Source organism: Chlorocebus sabaeus, chromosome 25 (genome assembly GCF_047675955.1).
Source record: "Chlorocebus sabaeus isolate Y175 chromosome 25, mChlSab1.0.hap1, whole genome shotgun sequence".
Taxonomy (NCBI): domain Eukaryota; kingdom Metazoa; phylum Chordata; class Mammalia; order Primates; family Cercopithecidae; genus Chlorocebus; species Chlorocebus sabaeus.
The window spans coordinates 25,054,262-25,074,804 of NC_132928.1; the positions used below are offsets into that span (position 1 = coordinate 25,054,262).

Below are 20,543 nucleotides of genomic sequence, written 5' to 3' on the forward strand. Positions count from 1 at the left end.
GGTAGAAGGCGTAGCTCAGATGCTAGAGCCTAGAACTGACCACGTGGATATATTGTCCCAGCTTTGCCCGTGATTTCGGTAAATCATTTTGCTTCTCTCAGCCTTGGTTTCCCATCTGTGTTTTGATGCTACCCTTTGCACACAAGAGTATTTGCCATCACTCTTATCTACATTCTCACCAGGTCCCAGTCAAATATTTTGTCTGTGGGGCAATGTATAATGTGGCTTTTGTAATAATTTTTAACTTTCTTGGTCAGACCCTTCCCTCTTGCCAAAATGTAGAGTTCCATGATTCAGTTACCTCATATTTGACAATGTTTTTAGGCACGCTGTGTATGAGAGCAAGGATGCGTTTATCTATGAATGCCTACAAAATGTTGTCCACGCAGATAATGTTCTCCACTCTTTTTGGAACTCAGAGAATTAAACTTTCTCTGTTAGGTCTCCTAACACAGGACCTCTCCCTCTGAATTGAAATCTCTAGATTCAACAGTGCTTGGTGAGGTTCTATTGTACTGAACCTTGAAATTTTTTGACCATGATATTTAGACATTTACACAGGGTTCCTAGTTCCTTTCTACCTTGGTTTGATGGTCTTTGGCTCAGGTGGGCAGCCAGGGGAGGAGATAAGACCCTAGGGTTCACATGAGCAAATTGCATGAGATAATTGTGTGCCAATCATTTGCTTTATGGGGATATGACACAGAAAAATGGTTTGTCTGAGCTGAGCTGATTGTTAGTCTCAGTAGTCAGGAATATTCCTTGGAACACCCCTGTCGAGGCAGCAGGAATTTGGGTTCATAGTTATATCCTCTTTTCTCATCCTCCTGCCAGGTTGATTGAGTCCAGCCTGGGCAGTGTAGCCACAAAGCTCAATTTTTTCATCCATAATCTGGCTCAGATGAAGTTCACGGGCTCAGATGACCGGCTGACCCTCTCCTTTGCCTCCCGAACACACACTCTCAAGAGCTCTGGCCGAATCAGTGATGTCTTCCTCTGCCGCCATGAGAAAATCTTCCACCCCAACAAAGGCTATGTAAGTGTTTTCTCCAATCTGACCCCCTTTCTTGCTCTCTGCTGACCCTAGTTTATTGGGGTCCTGACTTTTTTCACACTTGCACAGTGGGCACAGGAGTTGACCAAGCGTCCTGTGCTGGGAGCAGTCCTGGACCACTTCCCTCTCCTTTGCTCACGTGACCTGCCTAGAATTGGGGAACTGAATTGAATGGTTATTCCCTCTGAGTCAAGGATCCTGGCGACATATGTGGGAAGTCTGCTTTTAGATTCCTGTGTATGTGCTATCATCTGTCTCCACTGGAGAGACTCTTGCCCTCTTCCTTCTGGAACGTGCCCCTCCCCTCAGCACATACATACACTTCCAGACCTTTCCTACCCCCTTCACTGGGTGCAGAGTGCTCGGCAGGTACACCCTAAGATCTGGACCTTTGCAGATATATGTGGTAAAGGTGATGCGAGAGAACGCTCATGAGGCCATCTATATCCAGCGGACCTTTGAGGAGTTCCAGGAATTACACAATAAGCTGCGGCTGCTCTTCCCTTCTTCCCACTTGCCCAGGTAGCTGCCCGCTTTACCATCTGCACAGAGGGATGCGGGGGAGGGGGAAAGGATACGGGATGGGAGTTGGGCAGGACTGCAGGGGCAGAAAATACCCTTTTGGACTAAAGATCTGCCTGCTTTGCTTGGCCTGGTATGGAGTTTGATGACAAGTGCTCCCCCTGCTGGCCAAGCTCTCCTTGCACGCAAGAGCTCTCACTCCGGGCCCACTGACCAGAAGGGAAGACATGGTGAATTTGATGTTTCAAAATTTCTAATTTTTTAAAGAGTTACACCATTTTTCAAATGGATAAGCAAAATGTCATATGTACATACAGTGGGATATTATTCAGCATTTAAAATGGAGGCAGATTTCGACACGGGCAACAACGTGGATGGATCTTGAGGACATTCTGCTAAGTGAAATAAGCCAGTCACAAAAAGACAAAAATGGCGTGATTCCACTTATCTGAGTTACGTGGGGTACTCAGATTCCTAGAGACAGAAAGTAGAAAGCTAGTTGCCCAGGTCTGAGGGGAGGGAGGTGTGGTTGTTTAATGGATACAGAGCTTCAGTTTTGCAAGATGAAAAGAGCTATGAAATTGGATAGTGGCGATGGCTGCACAACAGTGTGAATGTGGTTAACTCCACAGAACCGCACACTTAAAAATGGTTACGATGGCAAATTTTATGTTATATGTATTTTACTGCAATTTTTTAAAAAACTACTTTTCAGGCTGGGTGCAGTGGCTCATGCCTGTAATCCCAGCACTTTGGGAGGCCGAGGTGGGCAGATTGCCTGAGGTCAGGAGTTCGAGAGCAGCCTGGCCAACATGGTGAAACCCCATCTCTGCTAAAAATACAAAAATTAGCGTGGTGGCATGCTTTTATAATCCCAGCTACTCAAGAGGCTGAGGCAGGAGAATTGCTTGAACCCAGGAGGCACAGGTTGCAGTGAGCTGAGATCACGTGACTGCACTCCAGCCTGGGCGACAAAGCGAGACTCAGTCTCAAAACAAACATACAACTTTTTAAATGAATTTTTTGGCTGGGTGCAGTGGCTCACACCCATAATCCCAGCACTTTGGCAGGCAGAGGCGGGCAGATCATGAGCTAAGGAGTTCGAGACCAGCCTGGCCAACATTATGAAACCCCCCTCTACTAAAAATACAAAAATTAGCTGGGCGCAATCGTGCGTGCCTGTAATCCCAGCTACTGGGGAGGCTGAGGCAGGAGAATCGCTTGAACCCGGGTGGTGGAGGTTGCAGTGAGCCGAGATTGCGCCACTGTACTCCAGCCTAGGCAACAGAGCAAGACTCCATCTCAGAAAAAAAAAAAAAAAGGATTTTTACTTTGATGGGAGAAACTGAGGGCTCCCAAGGCATTTCTGGGGAGCCACAGGACTCTCGCCAGCTGTGTGGTTTTCTTGTCTGGGGCCCTTGGGAATGTAGGTGTAAGATGCTGAGCAGGTGTCAGACCTGGGCACAGATGTGCAGCACAGGAGGAATTGTGAGGGTCCCTAGAAATGAAGGCTGCTGGGAAATGGGTGCTAGGGGACTCGAAATGCAAATGAAATGTGTGAAAAAAGCCCACTGTGTCCATTTTCTTTCCCCATCTTCACCTCCTGCATCCCTGCTGCCTACGCTGCCTACGCTGCCACGCCAGCTTCCCTAGTCGCTTCGTGATCGGCCGCTCCCGGGGAGAGGCGGTGGCCGAGCGGCGGAGGGAGGAGCTAAACGGTTACATCTGGCACTTGATCCACGCAGCCCCTGAGGTGGCCGAGGTGGGTGGGCTTGCCTGTCCTCCTGGCTGTCCAGGCTAGTGGGGGTGGTTGGGGAGGCAGGGGTGGTTGGGGAGGCAGGGGTGGAAGCATCCAGAGCCACTAGGAGTCAGGAACAGGACTCAGCACTTCGGGGTCTGTGGGCTGAATGACCAATGCTCTAGTCTGCAGAAGACAGGAGGTGGGTGGGTCCAGCCTCACAGGATTATGCACAGAAATGCAATTAAACAGAAACGTGAATGCATCCAGGCACATGGTCTGAAAGTGATGAGAATGAGCAGAGCCTCAGAAAGGAAGCCTTCTCCTTGAGGAAAAAATTTTTTGAGCAGGTTGAGTATGTATTATCAACCTAGATTTTGTTTTAAAACAAGTAGTATTATAATGGCCCTAACAAAGTCATGAGGAATCCTATTATTAAATACTTTAACAAATCATCTGACCCTATTGTCCATGTTTCCTTCCTATTTGTCCATATGCAAGCATGATATTTACAGTTGTATAGTGGTCATAGCTTAAGTATAACTCTAGATTCTGAGCTTTTTTTTCCCTTAGCGTTTATAGTATGCATATACTATAACTTTCAATATCTGCTCCCCCAAACACCAACTTGCAGTACCATATTCTTAACCATTTTATTTTTGCAAGATATTTAGAGTATGTCTTTTTTTTCCCAGTATTAATGTTCAAGTGAGTATTTTCACACAGTTTGTTTGTTTTCTGAGACAGGATCTTGCCCTGTCATTCAGTCTGGAATGTGGGGGCACAATCACAGCTCACTGCAGCCTCGACCTCCCAGGCTCAAGTGATCCTCCCACTTTAGCCTCCTGAGTAGCTGGGACTATAGGCATGGGCCACCACACCCTGCTAGTTTTTGTATTTTTTTGTAAAGATAGGGTTTCACTGTGTTACCAGGCTGGTTGCAGACTCCTGAGCTCAAGCAATCCTCTGGCCTCAGCCTCCCAAAATGCTGGAGTTACAGGCATGAACCACTGCACTCAGCCTGTTTTTTCTTTTTAAACTTTTTAGTATTAAAACTTTAAAACATGCAGAAAAGTAGAGAAACAATATAATTAGCACCTCTATATCTATCACCTAAATAGTTAACATTTTGCTATATTTGCTTCATCTATTTTTTAGGAAATATTTTAAAATAAATTACAGGCTAGGTGCAGTGGCTCACGCCTGTAATCTTAGCACTTTGGGAGGCCGAGGCAGGTGGATCACCTGTGGTTAGGAATTTGAGACCAGCCTAGCCAACATGTCTCTACTAAAAATATAAACATTAGCTGGGCGTGGTGGCGCACGCCTGTAATCTCATCTACTTGGGAAACTGAAGTTGCAGTGAGCTAAGATTGCGCCACTGCACTGCAGCCTGGGCGTCAGAGCAAGGCCGGGCGCGGTGGCTCAAGCCTGTAATCCCAGCACTTTGGGAGGCCGAGACGGGTGGATCACGAGGTCAGGAGATCGAGACCATCCTGGCTAACACGGTGAAACCCCGTCTCTACTAAAAAATAACTAGCCGGGCGACATGGCGGGCACCTGTAGTCCCAGCTACTCAGGAGGCTGAGGCAGGAGAATGGCGTAAACCTGGGAGGTGGAGCTTGCAGTGAGCTGAGATCCAGCCACTGCACTCCAGCCTGGGTGACAGAGCAAGACTCTGTCTCAAAAAAAAAAAAAAAAAGACTCCATCTCAAACAAACAAACAAAAAAGTAAATTACAGACATCATAATACTGTACCCCCTAAATAGTATGCATCTCTAAACAATAAAGCCTCATTTTTAACATAACTACAGTATTATTACTGTAGTACATAGTCCACATTCAGTAATTATTATTACTACAGTACATAGTCCATATTCAGAATTTCCCTATCATCCCCCAAATTCCTTTTACTGTTGGCTTGTTAGAGCTATAATCCACATAAGAACTGCATGTTGTTGGTTGTTATATTTCCTAAGTCTTTTTACATCTGGAACAGTCCCCTTCCTTTTTGTATTGGGCCATTGTCTTATTGAAGAATGGCCCTGTTTCTGATTCTGTTCCAGTGTGATTTGGTGTACACCTTCTTCCACCCACTGCCTCGGGATGAGAAGGCTATGGGCACCAGCCCAGCTCCTAAGTCCTCAGGTACAGTATCTTCTCTGAGACCTTTCTGCCAACTCCTCTGAACTACCCCAAGGGTAACTGCTTCTGCCCCAGCCTCTTCTCAGTTCTCTCTCCTTGACTTGCTTCCTGTTCCTTTTCTTACTCTCCCGGGAATCCAGTTTCCCACTCAGGCTGTGGGGTCCATAGCTCCTTACCTGGGTTCCCCACAGGGTGGATATTCAGTTGATTATATCCTCAGACCCATCCCAACCCAGTTAACTCTAATCACATTCAGATTATACTTATGTAGATGCCTCATGAGTATCAGGAACCTGACGTGGAGAGGCTGGGGCAAGGGGGCTCAGAAAGAAAACAGAAACCCCTGCCTGGCCTCTTGACCCTTCTTGGTTTCGTTTGTCCCTACAGATGGCACATGGGCCCGGCCCGTCGGAAAGGTGGGAGGGGAGGTGAAGCTGTCCATCTCCTACAAAAACAATAAACTCTTCATTATGGTGATGCATATTCGGGGCTTGGTAAGTGCCTGCACAGCCCTGATTTTTTTTTTTCTTTTTTCTTTTTTAATCTTTCTTGAGCTACTTTTTTGTCTGGGCAGACCTTCTCTGCCCCATGTCATTCGGGTAACCACCATGGACCTGAGCAAGCACTTGGGCATCCACCATGGACCTATAACCATAGCAAGCCTATGGTTTGACCAGGCAATACATGATACAGCTTTTTGTAGCTGTGGTCTTTGACAAGTAACCTAATCATTCTGAGCCTCATTAGAATGAGGAAAATGTTAGCACCTACCTCATAGAGTCATTATGGGGATTAAATGAGATAATGCTTGTGGAATACTTAACACCATGCCTGGTTTTATTAGAATAATGATTATTATCATAATTATCATAAGGGAGAGGCCCAAGGGGCTCATTACCTGGCTATAATGATTCAGCAGCCACGTGACATCCTTTGAACATGATCAAGGCAGTATATAATGATTAAATTTTTGGTATGAGTTCTAAGAACATTGTGACTAGAAGAGGAAGGGAACTTTTTTTTTTTTTTGAGATGGAGTTTTGCTCTGTCACCCAGGCTGGAGTGCAGTGGCGCGATCTTGGCTTACTGCAACCTCCTGGGTTCGAGCAATTTTCCTGCCTCAGCCTGAGTAACTGGGACTACAAGCACATGCCACTATACCTGGCTAATTTTTGCATTTTTTTAAATTAGAGATCGGGTTTCATCATGTTAGCTAGACTGGTCTCAAATGCCTGACTTTAGGTGATCCACCCACCTCAGCTTCCCAAAGTGCTGGGATTACAGGTGTGAGCCACCATACCCAGCCAGGAAGGGAACTTGAATACTTGCATTGTGCTGTATCCTATGTTAGGCATTTTGTGTAGGTTGGGGCAGTGGGATATGGCAGGAGGAGCATGAACATTCATCCATGTATTCTTCATTCGTTCAATAAATGTTTGAGTGCCTGCTGTATACTGATACATTAGCTCTGGGTGTGGGGAAAAACAAAACAAAATCCCTGCCCTCAGGGGGCTTACATTCTAGTTGGAAAGAGCAGACAGGCAGATAAGTAAAATATATGGCATAGAAGATTGTAGTAAGAGCTATGGCAAGAAATAAAGCAGAGAAGGAATGCTGGGATGGAATGAAGGGAGTGGAATTTGCAGAGTGGTCAGGGAAGGCCTCATTGCTGAGGAGGTGTCTTAGCAAGTTGAAGAAGGTGAGGGAGGGAGCCATGTTTATGCATCTGAGGGCAGACTGTCCCAGGCAAAGGGAGCAGTTAGATCCGACAGCCCAAAGCTGGGAGCCTGCCAGGGGTGCGTCAGAAACAGCAAGGGGCCAGTGGCTGAAGCCGATGGAGCAAAGTCGAGAGGAGTGGATGATGAGGTTGGAGAGGGTATGATGGACCAGCACTTTACCCCGATAGTAAGAACCCTGGCCTTTTCCCTGAATGAGATGGGTTTTGAGCAGAGGCGTGACATGATCTGACTTAGGTTTTAAAAGGATCAGGCTGGGTGTATCACTAGTTGACTGCCCTTGAGCAAGCAACTCAATCTCTCTGACTCATATCTCTACCTCTTAGGGGTTAAGTGGACCAAATGACAAAATAGACAAGGATAGTAGATATGGCAGGAAGATACCTGGGAACATGATGTTTCACTCAAAACAGAGCACATTATGGGATGTCCTGAGGATTTGGATAAAAAGTGTAGACTTGATATCATAGACAAATCAATTGATGCTTTAATAGGACACAATGTTATCATGGTAGATATTTTTATCAGAATGGAGTGAGCTTGAAAGCAGACAAATAAACTAGTCATGCATTGCAAGACGCCAGATGGCAGATGAGAGTCTGGATCAGAGTGTGATCACAGGAATGGTGATGAAGAGACAGATGTTAAAAATCTTAACATTTTTTGGTTCTCATTCTGTTGTAGCAACTGCTCCAGGATGGAAATGACCCTGACCCCTATGTGAAAATTTACCTCCTTCCTGACCCTCAGAAAACCACTAAGAGGAAAACCAAAGTGGCCCGGAAAACCTGCAATCCTACCTACAATGAGATGGTGGGTGGGGAAAATGGTGGGGTAGGGCAGGGGTTGGCAACCTGTGCCTGTTCTCCTAGCTAAAGTCATATTGAAGACCGTATTAAGACGTCGTATGAAGAACACAGCTGTACTTTCTGATTTAGGTTTTGCCTGTGGCTGCTTTAATGTTGCAATGGCAGGATTGAGTAGCTGTAACATAGACCATGTGGCTTATCAAGCCTAAAAATATTTACTGTCTGTCCCCTTACATAAAAAGTTTGCCAGCCCTTTTGGGCTGGGATTTCATGGCTGGGGTCTGGCCCTATCCTGTGGGAAGGAGAAGCCTGCTGGTCCTGTGCTGAAAATGAGCAGCGGCCCCAATACAAAGCCCTCACCTGCTTGACCTCTGAGCAACGAACAGAGTTCATTAATGCTTCCCTTGGAGTCTGTGTACCTTGTGTACCTTCTGTATGACCGGGACTCTGCAGGGTCAGTGCTAGCCTCAGCTGGGTCAACCCCCAACAGACTTTACCATCTCTCTCAGGTTCCCTCTGGATTCTTCTTGTTCCTTCTCTCACCACTTCCCTCCCCCGTCTCTGTTTGCAGTTGGTATATGATGGGATCCCCAAGGGAGACCTGCAGCAGCGGGAGCTCCAGCTGAGTGTGCTGAGTGAGCAGGGATTCTGGGAGAATGTCCTCCTCGGTGAGGTGAACATCCGCCTGCGAGAGCTGGACCTGGCTCAGGAGAAGACCGGCTGGTTCGCATTGGGATCTCGAAGCCATGGCACCTTGTGAGCCCAGCAGAGCCAGCACCCGGGATCCCAGGCTGGTGGTGGGAGCTGGAGGAGAGGACTCTCCCCTGCGAGACTGTTCCTTGTGAAGGGCCAGGGCCCTGGGCGGGCCTCCTGCTCGGTCCAGGTTATTCTGGCCTCTGTAGTAGGAGGCAGGGAGAGTAAGACATGCTCTGCTGTCTCTTCCTCTGGAGACTGAACTGGGTTGGTTGTGATGAGCAGCCCCTTGGAGGCTGTGAGGTTGCAGCAAAGTTTTAAGTTTACCTTGTGTCAAGGGAGCAATGCTTGGTTTGGGGAGTGTGTGGGGTGGGCTGTATGAAGTAGCATTTTGGGGGTGGGTGGGCGGATATCTTTATTTTTATTTTTAAAAAATGAAATAGTGATGTTGTCCTAACTGGGACAGGAAGCCTTGCGAGAAGGGACATACCTATGCCCCAGAAGGCAAGAGAGGAAGACTATTTGGACTTTTTGTATGATTAAGGTTCTTATTGGACTTTTCCCTAGGTTTTTGTTGTTGTTGTTGTTTTGTTTTCTAGCTATAGGAACTATTAGGGGAGGGGCCCAGTGGGTCCTCGGCCAGAGCCCTCTCTAAGGACAGGTTGGGGAGGGCTGGGGAGGGCTGCCTGTGCTGGACTGAGGCTTGCGCCACTGGGCCTTTCTGATTTTGCCTCCAAAGGAGAGCGCTGTGATACCTACGTGTGTAAGGAAGGGCCTTCCGTATTGGGGTTCTGCCAAGGACCCGTATTCAGGGACCCATGCTCTTTTTGGGGGACTTTTCCTTTTGTCTTCCCTACTTTATTAGGACTTGCCCTGAATACCATTTTCTACTCCTTGCCCCTTCATTCTCCCGGCCCTTCTGGGGGTCAGCGGGTCTCTATGAATAGGCTGGGGGTGCTTCCCCATAGGTCTCTCCCTTCATTTCTCTCTGGTGGGACAAAATGCTGACTTAGTCCTTAGATGTAGTTTCACCCAAGAGCATCTTGGCCCTAGGAAGAGGTCCCTGGGCTGCAGATGCCACTGTGACTGCTTGCTAGGTAGCCTCTGGAAAGCATTCACCATCCATCACTCCCCACTTCTTTCTGCTGTGCTGCTTCCCTCCCAAACTCCATTTCTGTCACCCTTTTTATAAGACTTTTTCTCATTCTGTGGGGCCATAAACCTATTTACTGGAGCCAAAGGGATGCCCTATCTGAAGGAAAGGGGCATGGGGTGGGGGATTCCATCAAAACTGTTATTTTTTGCCCCATGATTTTTCTTTGGTCAGTAGGAGGCTGGATTGGAGTGGTGATTATTCCCCTGGAGCTAAGCTCAGGAGCCCAAAGGGAGAGACTGAGACTGAGTCTCTTATCTCTTCGTATTCTTTATTCCCTACCAGATGGTTTTTTTTTTTTTTTTTAATTTGTTTTGGAGACAGAGTCTCGCTCTGTCACCAGGCTGGAGTGCAGTGGCATGATCTCGGCTCACTGCAACCTCTGCCTCCCAGGTTCAAGCGATTCTCCTACCCCAGCCTCCTAAGTACCTTGGAATACAGGCATGCACCACCACGCCCAGCTAATTTTTTGTATTTTTAGTAGAGATGGGGTTTCACCATGTTGGCCAGGCTGGTCTCGATCTCTTGACCTCGTGATCTGCCTGCCTCGGCCTCCCAAAGTGCTGGGATTACAGGCGTGAGCCACCGCACCCGGCCCCAGATGGATTTTACATTTGCTCTTTTGTGTTTCACTCCAAAGGGTTGTCTTCCTTGCCAAAAAGAGGGAGTGACTTGGAATTTGATATTAACTTTTAAAACCAGAATTGGCTAGATATTTCCCATGATTGGGAAAAGAGTGAAATGAGGACATTCTGTAAACTGTCCCTCCCTAATTCCAAGGATCAGAAACTCCCCGTTTTGCTGACTCATTCCATAACTGGAGAAAGAAGCTCCATTGACCGAAGCCACAGGGCAGCACGGAAGTTTAAATTTTCTCTAAAATTAAAATGTCAAGGATAAAGCTGGCTGCTTCCGGTGGGGGGAAGGGGATTGGGGAGTGGGCGGTGAAACTTTTCCAGATGAACGGACCATAAATGTGTTACTGGCTCTGTGCCTGTAGCTCATTTTATTATGACCCTGTATGCTCCTGATTTAAAGAGATCTGTGTACTGTTTACTTCCCACTTCCCAGAATCCCTTGTATCTCCTTTCTTGGGAATTGTATTTTCTAATAAATGACATTTGAGAAAAAAATGAAATGATAATTTTATTTATTTTTTTGACACAGGGTCTCTCTCAGTCGCCCAGGCTTGGAGTGCAGTGGTGAGATCTAGGCTCACTGCAACCTCCACCTCCTGGACTCCATCCATCCTCCCACCTCAGCCTTCCCAGTAGCTGGGACCACAGGTGCACATCACCATACCTGGCTAATTTTTTTTATTCTTTGTAGAGACAGGGTTTTGCCATGTTTCCCAGGCTGCTCTTGAATTCCTGGGCTCAAGTGATCCACCTGCCTCAGCCTCCCATAATTTTTTTTTTTTTTTTTTTTTTGAGACGGAGTCTCGCTCTGTTGCCCAGGCCGGAGTGCAGTGGTGCAATCTTGGCTCACTGCAAGCTCCGCCTCCCGAGTTCAAGTGATTCTCCTGCCTCAGCCTCCCGAGTAGCTGGGACTACAGGCGCCCACCACCACACCCGGCTAATTTTTTGTATTTTTAGTAGAGACGGGGTTTCACCGTGTTAGCCAGGATGGTCTCGATCTCCTGGCCTCGTGATCCGCCCGTCTTGGCCTCCCAAAGTGCTGAGATTACAGGCGTGAGCCACTGCATCCAGCCAGCCTCCCATAATTTTTAAAAGTAATTTTTAGAAGAGACAAGGTTTTGCTACGTTGTGCAGGCTGGTCTTGAACTCCTGAGTCCAAGCAATCCTCTCACCTTGTCCTCCCAAAGTGTTGGGATTACAGGTGTGAGCCACTGCACCCAGCTGAAACTATCATTTTAAAGACTGGTTGATGTTTGGCCGGGCACAGTGGCTCATGCCTGTAATCCCAACACTTTGGGAGGCCGAGGTGGGTGGATCACCTGAGGTCAGGAGTTCAAGACCAGCTTGACCAACATAGTGAAACCCTGTCTCTACTAAAAATACAAAAATTAGCTGGGCGTGGTGGCACACGCCTGTAATCTCAGCTACTCAGGAGGCTTAGGCAGGAGAATCACTTGAACCTGGGAGCTGGAGGTTGCAGTGAGCTGAGATTGTGCCATTGCACTCCAGCCTGGGCAGCAAGAGTGAAACTCCATCTCAAAAAAAAAAAAAATTGGTTGATGTTCAGATGTTTACATTGAAACATCTGCTGGATGAGATGAAAATAATAGTAGTGGTTTTTTATACCACCAAATGGTAACTTTTATATGTACCAGTGCACTGCACTGACCATTTTTACATGTCAGCTAAATCTATCCTCACAACAACTTGATCAGGTGTGTACCATTACCCATTTTACAGATGAAGAAACTGAAGCTCAGAGGGATGAAGTAACTTGCCTGAGGGCACACAGCCAGTAAGTCATGGAGTTTGAACCCAGGTTTGTTGCACTCCAAACCTTGTGCAACACCTCCTAGGCAGTGTTTAATACAATCCCTTAAATAGGTCTAATTGATATTTCAGGTGCTTTTTATACATGATATCATTTTCCATTACGACTGCCCTGGACAGTAAGTATGGCTCATTCATGAATTCTGTCAACAAACATTCACAGTTCTTACCAGTGCTACCTAGTGGCATGCCTCCATTCATAAAAAAATACATTTGTGTTGAATGTATCCTGGCCCTGTACTAGGTACCAGACTAGGGCTTACCAAGGTAAATTAAGACAGTTCTCTGCATTTAAGAGGTTTCCTACCAGGGCTGGGTGCGGTAGCTCATGCCTGTAATCCCAGCACTTTGGGAGGCCGAGGCGGGCAGATCACAAGGTCAGGAGATTGAGACCGTCCTGGCTAACACAGTGAAACCCCGTCTCTACTAAAAATACAAAAAATTAGCCGGGTGTAGTGGCAGGCGCCTATAATCCCAGCTACTTGGAAGGCTGAGGCAGGAGAATCGCTTGAACCCGGGAGGCAGAGGTTGCAGTGAGCCGAGATTGCGCCATTGCACTCCAGCCTGGGCAAAAAGAGTGAAACTCTGTCTGAAAAAAAAAGAAGTTTACTATCTAGTAATATTTAACCAACTCCATTTTATAGGAGAAAAAACTGAAACTTGAGATGCCTCGCAACTATCAAGCCACTACAGCATAACCATAGCCCAGAAGTGAACCCCCCAAGTGCAGGATGGAAGTGAAGTGACCCTTGTTCAAGCATTGTACCCAGAAGTCTCCAAAACTCTCCAGTGGGGAGTCATGTTTCATACTGGGGAATTGTGAGGGGGCTTCCAGGGGATTTTCCAGTAGTAAACAGTAGGAAGTGTTACCTGCTTTATTTCTAAGTGATCTTGAGGTATCACTGCAGTTCTGGGCAAGTCCCTTTGGACTTTTTAAAGGTTAGTACTTGAGTCTGCCAAGAGTCTTAGTGAAGGAAATTTCCTGGCCAAATGGGGTAGAAATCTGAACCCTCCTGAGGGAGTGGGAATGAGAGAGGTGGGGAATGAGAGAGAGGGGTTGCCCAAGGAGAAAAGAAACAAAAGCAGCCCAGGGGGCCCAGATTTCTGAGTTCAAAGAGAGGTGGCAAAAATGAAGCAGCCCAGCTTGCCGAGATTTGGGGAGCAAAGATTAGATTGGATTTGAAAGGTGAAAAAATAGCATTTTAAATTGGGAGAGAATTTTCTGGTGGCTGGGACTTGTCTAAAGTATCTGATCAATTCAACTAACAACACTAATGGCTTACACTGGGTGAGGCGAGGTGTCAGGTACTGTGGCTACTCAGACAACAAAGGTGTGGATCCTGTCTTCAAGGAACTCAGTCTTTCAAGGGAAGCATGCATGGACATAAATACAGTGCAGTGTGATATGGATAAGGTGGTATGCGAAGGGGCGGGGCGGGCAGAGTGGGCTTCAGAGAAGATATCTGCGTGTTAAAATCAATCAGAGCTTCAGGCTTTATTCTTAGGGTGATGGGGTTTTGAGAAAGGGAACTGCAGGGGCCAGGCACGGTGGCTCATGGCTATAATCACAGCACTTTGGGAGGCCAAGGCAGGCGGATCATCTGAGGTCAGGAGTTCGAGACCAGCCTGGCCAACCTGGTGAAACCCCATCTCTACTAAAAATAAAAAAATTAGCCAGGTGTGGTGGTGAACGCCTGTAATTCCAGCTACTCAAGAAGCTGAGGCAGGAGAATCGCTTGAACCCAGGAAGTGGAGGTTGCAGTAAGCTGAGATAGCACCACTGCATTCTAGCCTGGGCAGCAGAGAGAGACTCCATCTCAAAAAACAAACAAACAAACAAAAAAAATGGTAATGTCTAATTTATGTTAAGAGATCATTCTTCTGGCTGCTGTTTGAAGCAAAAATAGAAGCAGAAGAGGAGGCTATTGTAGTCCAGGAGGGAAATGATGGTAGCTTGGGGATGACAGAAAGTGTTCAAATTCTGGATATATTTTGAAGGTAGAGCTGACAGGACTTGCTGATGGACTGCGTATAGAATTGAGGGAAAGGGGAGTTGAGGATGACTCCTCCGTGTGGAACCTCAGAATGTAGGCAGAGTCCTCTGGAGGAATTACTGGGAGTGGGGAGGTAGGTTCAGTAGAGCTCAATCAAGACTTCTGATTGTGTTAAGTTTGAGATATGTGATAGAAATCTAAGTGGAGAAGTAACAGTGGAATCTGAAGCCCAAGGGAAGTCAGTCTGGAAGTTTAGATATGGAAGTCATCAGCATTGAGGTGGTGTTTAATTCCATGGAATGAGATGAGATCACCCAGGTTAGAGAGGCATGTGGGTAGATTGAGGCCAACATTTAGAGGAGGAGGAGCAGGTCATGGTGTCCTGGCAACCTAAAGAAGTATGATCAGTTTCCTGGGGCTCCTGTAACAAAGTATCACAAACGGAGAGGCTTAAACAGCAATGTATTTCTGGAGGTTGGAAGTCCAAAATCAAGGTGTCAGCAAGGTTGATTCCTTGTGAGGGCTGTGAGAGAGTCTGTTCCATGTTTCTCTCCTGGCTTTTGGAGGTTTGCTGGCAATCTGGAATTCCTTGGCTTATATATGCATCAACCCAATCTCTGCCTTCACATTGCTGTGGCATTCTCTCCGTGTGCATGCACGTGTCTGTGTCCAAATCTCCTCTTTTTATAAGGACACTGTCATCTTGGATTAGAGCCCACCGTAATGACCTCATCTTAACTTGATCATCTGCAAATAACCTATTTCCAAATAAGATCACATTCACAGGTACTAAGAGGGTTAGGATTTTATCATTTGGGGGACACACTTCAACCCCTAACAGTCAAGAGGAGTGAATACAGCAAAATGTTCTTGGTGACGTTGATAAGAGCTGCCTGAATGAGTGGTGGGGGTGAAAGTCACATTGGTGTAGGCTGGGGAGAGTATAGGTGAAGAGAAAGTAGAGACCATAAGCACCAACAACTCTCGAGAGGTTTCACTCTGGTGGTGCAGAAGCTTGGAGGGGTGTATATCTAGGGAAGGGTTTTTAAATTTTATTTATTATTATTATTTTTATTTACTTTTTTTTGAGACAGTGTCTCGCTTTGTCACCCAGGCTGCAGGGTGGTGGTGAGCAGTCCTCCCGCCTCAACCTCCCGAGTAGCTGGGACTATAGGCATGAGCCACCAAGCCTAGTGAATTTTTTAAATTGTAGAGACAAGGTCTTGCTATGTTGTCCAGTCTGGTCTTGAACTCTTTGGCTCAAGCCCCCCGCCTTGGCCCTGCAAAGTGTAGGGATTACAGGCATAAGCCACCATGCTGGGTGGTCTTTTTATTTTTAATATAGGTGATATTAAGTTATGTTAATGTGAATGATCTAGTAGTGAGAGAAACATGTATGTTACTAGGGAGAAGTGATAAGAGAGGTCAGAATTATTCCTTGAGTAAAAATGGAGGGATTGCATCCAGGAGGCTTCTTGGGTTGTAGAGGGATTGAAGGCAGATTATGTGGGTCCAAATGCCAGTGGATTTGGTCAGAGAAAGATGAGGTGATTTATGTCCAGTTGTATCTGTTTTTTCTTGAAGTATGAGTGTGATCATAAACTGAGAATGTGTGTTTATGGGAAATGCTGGAAAAATTTGAAGAAAGAAGTATTGTGAGACAGTCTCAGAGTGTAGGAGAAGCAAAGCTTCTAGGGAACTGTGGTGGGAGTGTCTGGCATCGAGGAGATTTGTGATCACAAGTATGAAGTGAGTCACTCAGCATGCCTGAGCGATCTTCTTAAGCAATGATTAGCTGCAAGGGTGCAGGTGGAGAATGAGTGAGTAGTTGGATTTAACTAGGCTTGGAGTTTTGCCAGGGAGTAGAAGGACAAGGGGGTAGTTTTAATACTGGATCATGGAAATTCACGCTGAGTAAGGAGGGAAATGAAGAGTGTGATGGATCACAAAAAGTGGTAAGAGCAATGGTTTGTGGTCTCTGAGGGGTTGACCGGCAGCTGAATAGGGATATCAGGGCAGTGCGGATTGGTAGGAGGCGGCAGCCAGAGTGGGAGATACTGGGATATCAGATTTTGGAGCTGGTGGTGACTCTGAAAAAATCAAGAGCCATATACCCTTTACCTCAGCCTGGCAAAGTCTTTTAAAATAAACAGAATTAACTGAGGTTTTAATTTTTTCCGGCCAAAGTGCCAGTCAGCTTGCTAACAGAAGGACTTTTTGTCTTCACCAGCCTGCACACGGCCTTGGCAACATATTATCTTTGTGTACAGATCTGGCCTCCCTCTGCCCTCTCGCGCAGGCTTGGGAAGGCTGAGTCATACTTTTCTAGCTGAGACGAACAAGGCAAAGTCACATATTCTCAGAGGTAGCTCTCAAATATTTTAATTTTTTAAACTTTTTTTTCATAAACTTATAGGCTGTTGCTCAGGTTCTTTCCTTTTCCTCCCTTCTTGCCTTCTCCCCTCCCCCGTGCACTCCCTTCCCCCTCCCTTCCCCTCCTCTCCTCTCCTCCCTCCTCTCCCCTCCTCCCTCCCCTCCCCTCCTCTCCCCCTCCCCTCCCTCTTTCCCTCCCCCCTTCCCTCCCCTCCTATAGTTCTTCCTTTCCTTTCTTTCCTTTCTTCCTTCCTTCTCCTTCCCTCCCTTCCTTCCTCCTTCCTTCCTTTTCCCTTTCCTTCTTCCCCTTCCCTCCCTCCCTCCCTTCCTTCCTTCTTTCTCTTTCTTTTTCTTTCTTTCCCTCCCTCCCTCCTCCCTCCTTCCCTTCCTCCCTTCCCCTCCCTCCCTCCCTTCCATTCTTCCTTTCCTTTCCTTTCCTTTTTTCTCTTTCTTTCCTTCCTTTCCTCCCTCCCTCCCTCTTTCTTCTTTCTTTTCTTTCTTCCATCCCTTTTTCTTTCAAGACAGGGTCTCTGTCACCCAGACTGGAGTGTGGTGGCATGTTCTCAGCTCATGCAGCCTCAGCCTCCTGGGCTCAGGTGATCCTCCCACCTCAACCTCCCGAGTGGCTGGGAACACAGGTGCACACCACCACACCTGGTGAATTTTTTGTAGAGACAGGGTTTTGCCATATGTTGCTCAGGCTGGTCTTGAACTCTTGGTCTCAAGCAGTTGGCCCACCTCCCAAGTGCTAGGATTACAGGTGTGAGCCACCATGCCTAGCCCAAATACTTTATGATTGCATTTTCCCTCTCTAGATCAACTTCTAACATAAAGAAGAATAAAAATTATATATCCAATGACTACATGGGGAAGGGGAGTTCCATTCAAGAAAGTTTTAAGAAATTGTTTTCAGGGGTATGTGGTGTCAGTTGGTGACAAAGTTGACAGTGGAATGCAAGAGGCTTGGTTTTAAGGAAGATGACATTATTTTAAAGTATTGTTACTCTTCTGTTCATTCAACAAACATTTATTGGGTGCCTATTATGTACCAGTCAACATACCACCTCAGTGGTTCTTAAACTTTTTGGTCTAAGAAAAAAGTTTTTACTCTTAAAAATTATTGAGGGCCCCAGCCAGGTGTGCTGGCTCATGCCTGTAATCCCTGCACTTTGGGAGGCCGAGGCAGGCAAATTGCTTGAGCTCAGGAGTTTGAGACCAGCCTGGGCAACATAGCGAAACCTCATCTCTACTAAAAAGAAAAAAAATCCTAACTTGGCCAACCTGGTGAAACCGTCTCTACTAAAAAATACAAAAATTAGCCAGGCGTGGTGGTGGGTGCCTGTAATCCCAGCTACTTGGGAGGCTGAAGCAGGAGAATCCCTTGAACCTAGGAGGTGGAGTTTGCAGTGAGCTGAGATTGCACCACTGCACTCCAGCATGGGCAACAGAGCGAGACTCCATCTAAAAAATATAATAATAAAATAAAATGAAAAAAAAAAACAGATGTGGTGGTACACACCTGCCATGTCAACAACTTGGGAGGCTGAGGTGGGAGGATTGCTTGAGCCTGGGAGATCAAGGGTGCAGTGAGCCGTGATTGCACCACACTCCAGCCTGGGCAATACAGCAAGATCCTGTCTCAAAAAAAAACTACTAAGGACCCCAAATAACTTTATGCCTTTATGTGGTTTATATCTATCAATATTTCCTATTTATGAATTCAAAACTGAGGAACCGAAAAATGCTCATTTAGGCTGGGTGTGGTGGTGTGCACCTGTAGTTCTAGCTACTTGGGAGGCTGAAGCAGGAGAACTGCTTGACCCCAGGAATTCAAGGCCACAGCGTGCTGTGATTGCCCCTATGAGTACCCACCGCACTCCAATCTGGGCAACATATGAAACCCTGTCTTTAACAAAAAATACAATAAAATTTTAAAATTCATTTAAAAATAATAAACCAATTACATGTTAATTTTTTTTTTTTTTTTTTTTTTTTAGGCAGGATCTCACTCTGTTGCCCAGGCTGCAGTGCAGTGGCACAATCTTGGCTCACTGCAACCTCTGCCTCCCAGACTTAAGCAATCCTCCCACCTCAGCCTCCTGAGTAGCTGGGACCATAGGCGTGCACCATCATGCCTGGCTAATTTTCATATGTTTTGTAGAGACAGGGTTTCGCCATGTTGCCCAGGCTGGTAATGTTCAATTATTTTTCAAAACATAAAAAAGCTTAGCAAGAAAAGTGGCATTGTCTTACATTTCTCCCAAATGTCTTTAGTATCTGGCTTAATATAAAATGGCTAGAATCTCATATCTATCTGTTTTTGCATTCCTTCTGTTGCCAGATCACACACCATGTATCTTCTAGAAAACTTCACTGTACATGCATGAGAAAATGAGAGTTAAAAAAGCTTAGAATTATTATGAAAATATTTTTGCCTTAAGGACTCTCTGAAAGGGTTTCAAAGCAGGATCCCCAGGGGTGCCCACACCATACTTTGGGAACCACTTTGCTAGATAGTTGGATATAGCCCTCAAGGAGTTCAGGGACCAGCAAGAGAGAACATTTATAGGTATATGTAATGCAATATGTTAAGTGCTCTAATAGAGCAGAATAATATAAATGCTGTGAGGGATCCATTAATTCTGGCTGGAAAGGTCAACGAAGGCTTCAAGGAGAAGCTGACATTTGAATTGGATCTTGAAGGATGAGTAGGTATGTAACAGGAAAGGTGAAGCTTTTCTTGGCTGAGAAACAGCATGAGTAAAGGCCGGAAACAAGGAGTATAGGTAAGTCCAGTGTTCCTAGAATATAACATGCATGAAGACAAGTGACAGAGGAGGCTGGAAGAGTACAGTGGGAGGACAGGCTGAATAGAGCCTTTATTCTGCAGGCAATGAGGAAACAACTGAAGACTGTGAAGCAGAACCATACAAGAATATTAGCTAATCTTTGTGCTCCTACTCTGTCTAGGCTAGGCATTGAGAAAACCTAGTTTTCTTACCAACGCATTGAAAGAGGAATTACTAGCCTCACTTTACAAGAAACAGGCTTCCGGTAACAAATTTACCTACTTGGATCTCTATTATGAAACTGACCTCTATTATTAAACATTTTTCTGAAGTTCTTAGGATTGAGATTTTCCAGAGGTATGGATAATAATACAGGATAAACAACAGAAACTGAGGTCCTCTTGGCTTCCTAGAAAGAAGTGGTTGTGCCGGGCATGGTGGCTCACACCTGTAATCCCAGCACTTTGGGAGGCTGAGGCAGGTGGATCACGAGGTCAGGAGATCGAGACCATTCTGGCTAACACGGTGAAACCCCATCTCTACTGAAAATATAAAAGTTAGACAGGCGTGGTGGCAGGCGCCTATAGTCCTAGCTACTGGGGAGGCCGGGGCAGGAGAATAGTTTGATCCCAGGAAGGCAGAGGTTGCAGTGAGCGGAGATCACGCCACTGCACTATAGCGTGGGCAACAGAGCGAGACTCGGTCTCAAACAAACAAACAAACAAAAAAAAAAAGAAAAAGAAAAAGAAGTGATTGTTCTTGAATAGGCCCAGTAAGGCAGGAAGAGCTGCTCGTCTCCTTCTGGCTCCTTAAAGATTTTTCTGCTGTCTCTAGTGCTCATAACTGTCACCCTCCCTCTGTAATTGACATCTGACTTCAGGAGTATCTATTACAAAGTTTTGGCAGAAATAAAGAAATGAACTAAGACCAAACTCACAAGACAGAATCAAATACAGCAATTAAAATTACCAGACAATTTTTTTTTTCCAAAGGATAGTAGTCCATGTTTCCTTTTTGGGTGTTGTATTCGGTGGTTCTGGTTGCTAAGGAAGTATTCATAAATATGAT

The 20,543-nt window shown here is 46.1% G+C and overlaps 1 protein-coding gene and 1 long non-coding RNA gene across 4 annotated transcripts in view; one reads left to right on the forward strand and one right to left on the reverse strand.

The window, feature by feature from the left end:
• Window positions 1-10,984, forward strand: part of PIK3C2B (phosphatidylinositol-4-phosphate 3-kinase catalytic subunit type 2 beta) — a 71,348-nt gene extending 60,364 nt beyond the window's left edge. Inside the window, exons 27-33 of one of the 2 annotated variants that reach the window (XM_007988803.3) lie at window positions 835-1,036; window positions 1,452-1,576; window positions 3,221-3,338; window positions 5,382-5,463; window positions 5,848-5,954; window positions 7,881-8,009; window positions 8,577-10,984. In XM_007988803.3, coding sequence (XP_007986994.3) covers window positions 835-1,036; window positions 1,452-1,576; window positions 3,221-3,338; window positions 5,382-5,463; window positions 5,848-5,954; window positions 7,881-8,009; window positions 8,577-8,765 — 952 coding nt within the window. In that variant the 3' untranslated portion in view covers window positions 8,766-10,984. Of the gene's footprint in view, window positions 1-834; window positions 1,037-1,451; window positions 1,577-3,220; window positions 3,339-5,381; window positions 5,464-5,847; window positions 5,955-7,880; window positions 8,010-8,576 lie in introns of those variants that run through there. The other variant, XM_007988804.3, reaches the window with a different exon arrangement.
• LOC119619604 (uncharacterized) overlaps window positions 1-20,543 on the reverse strand; it is a 32,333-nt gene that overhangs the window by 10,167 nt on the left and 1,623 nt on the right. The gene's annotated exons all lie outside the window — the stretch shown is intronic.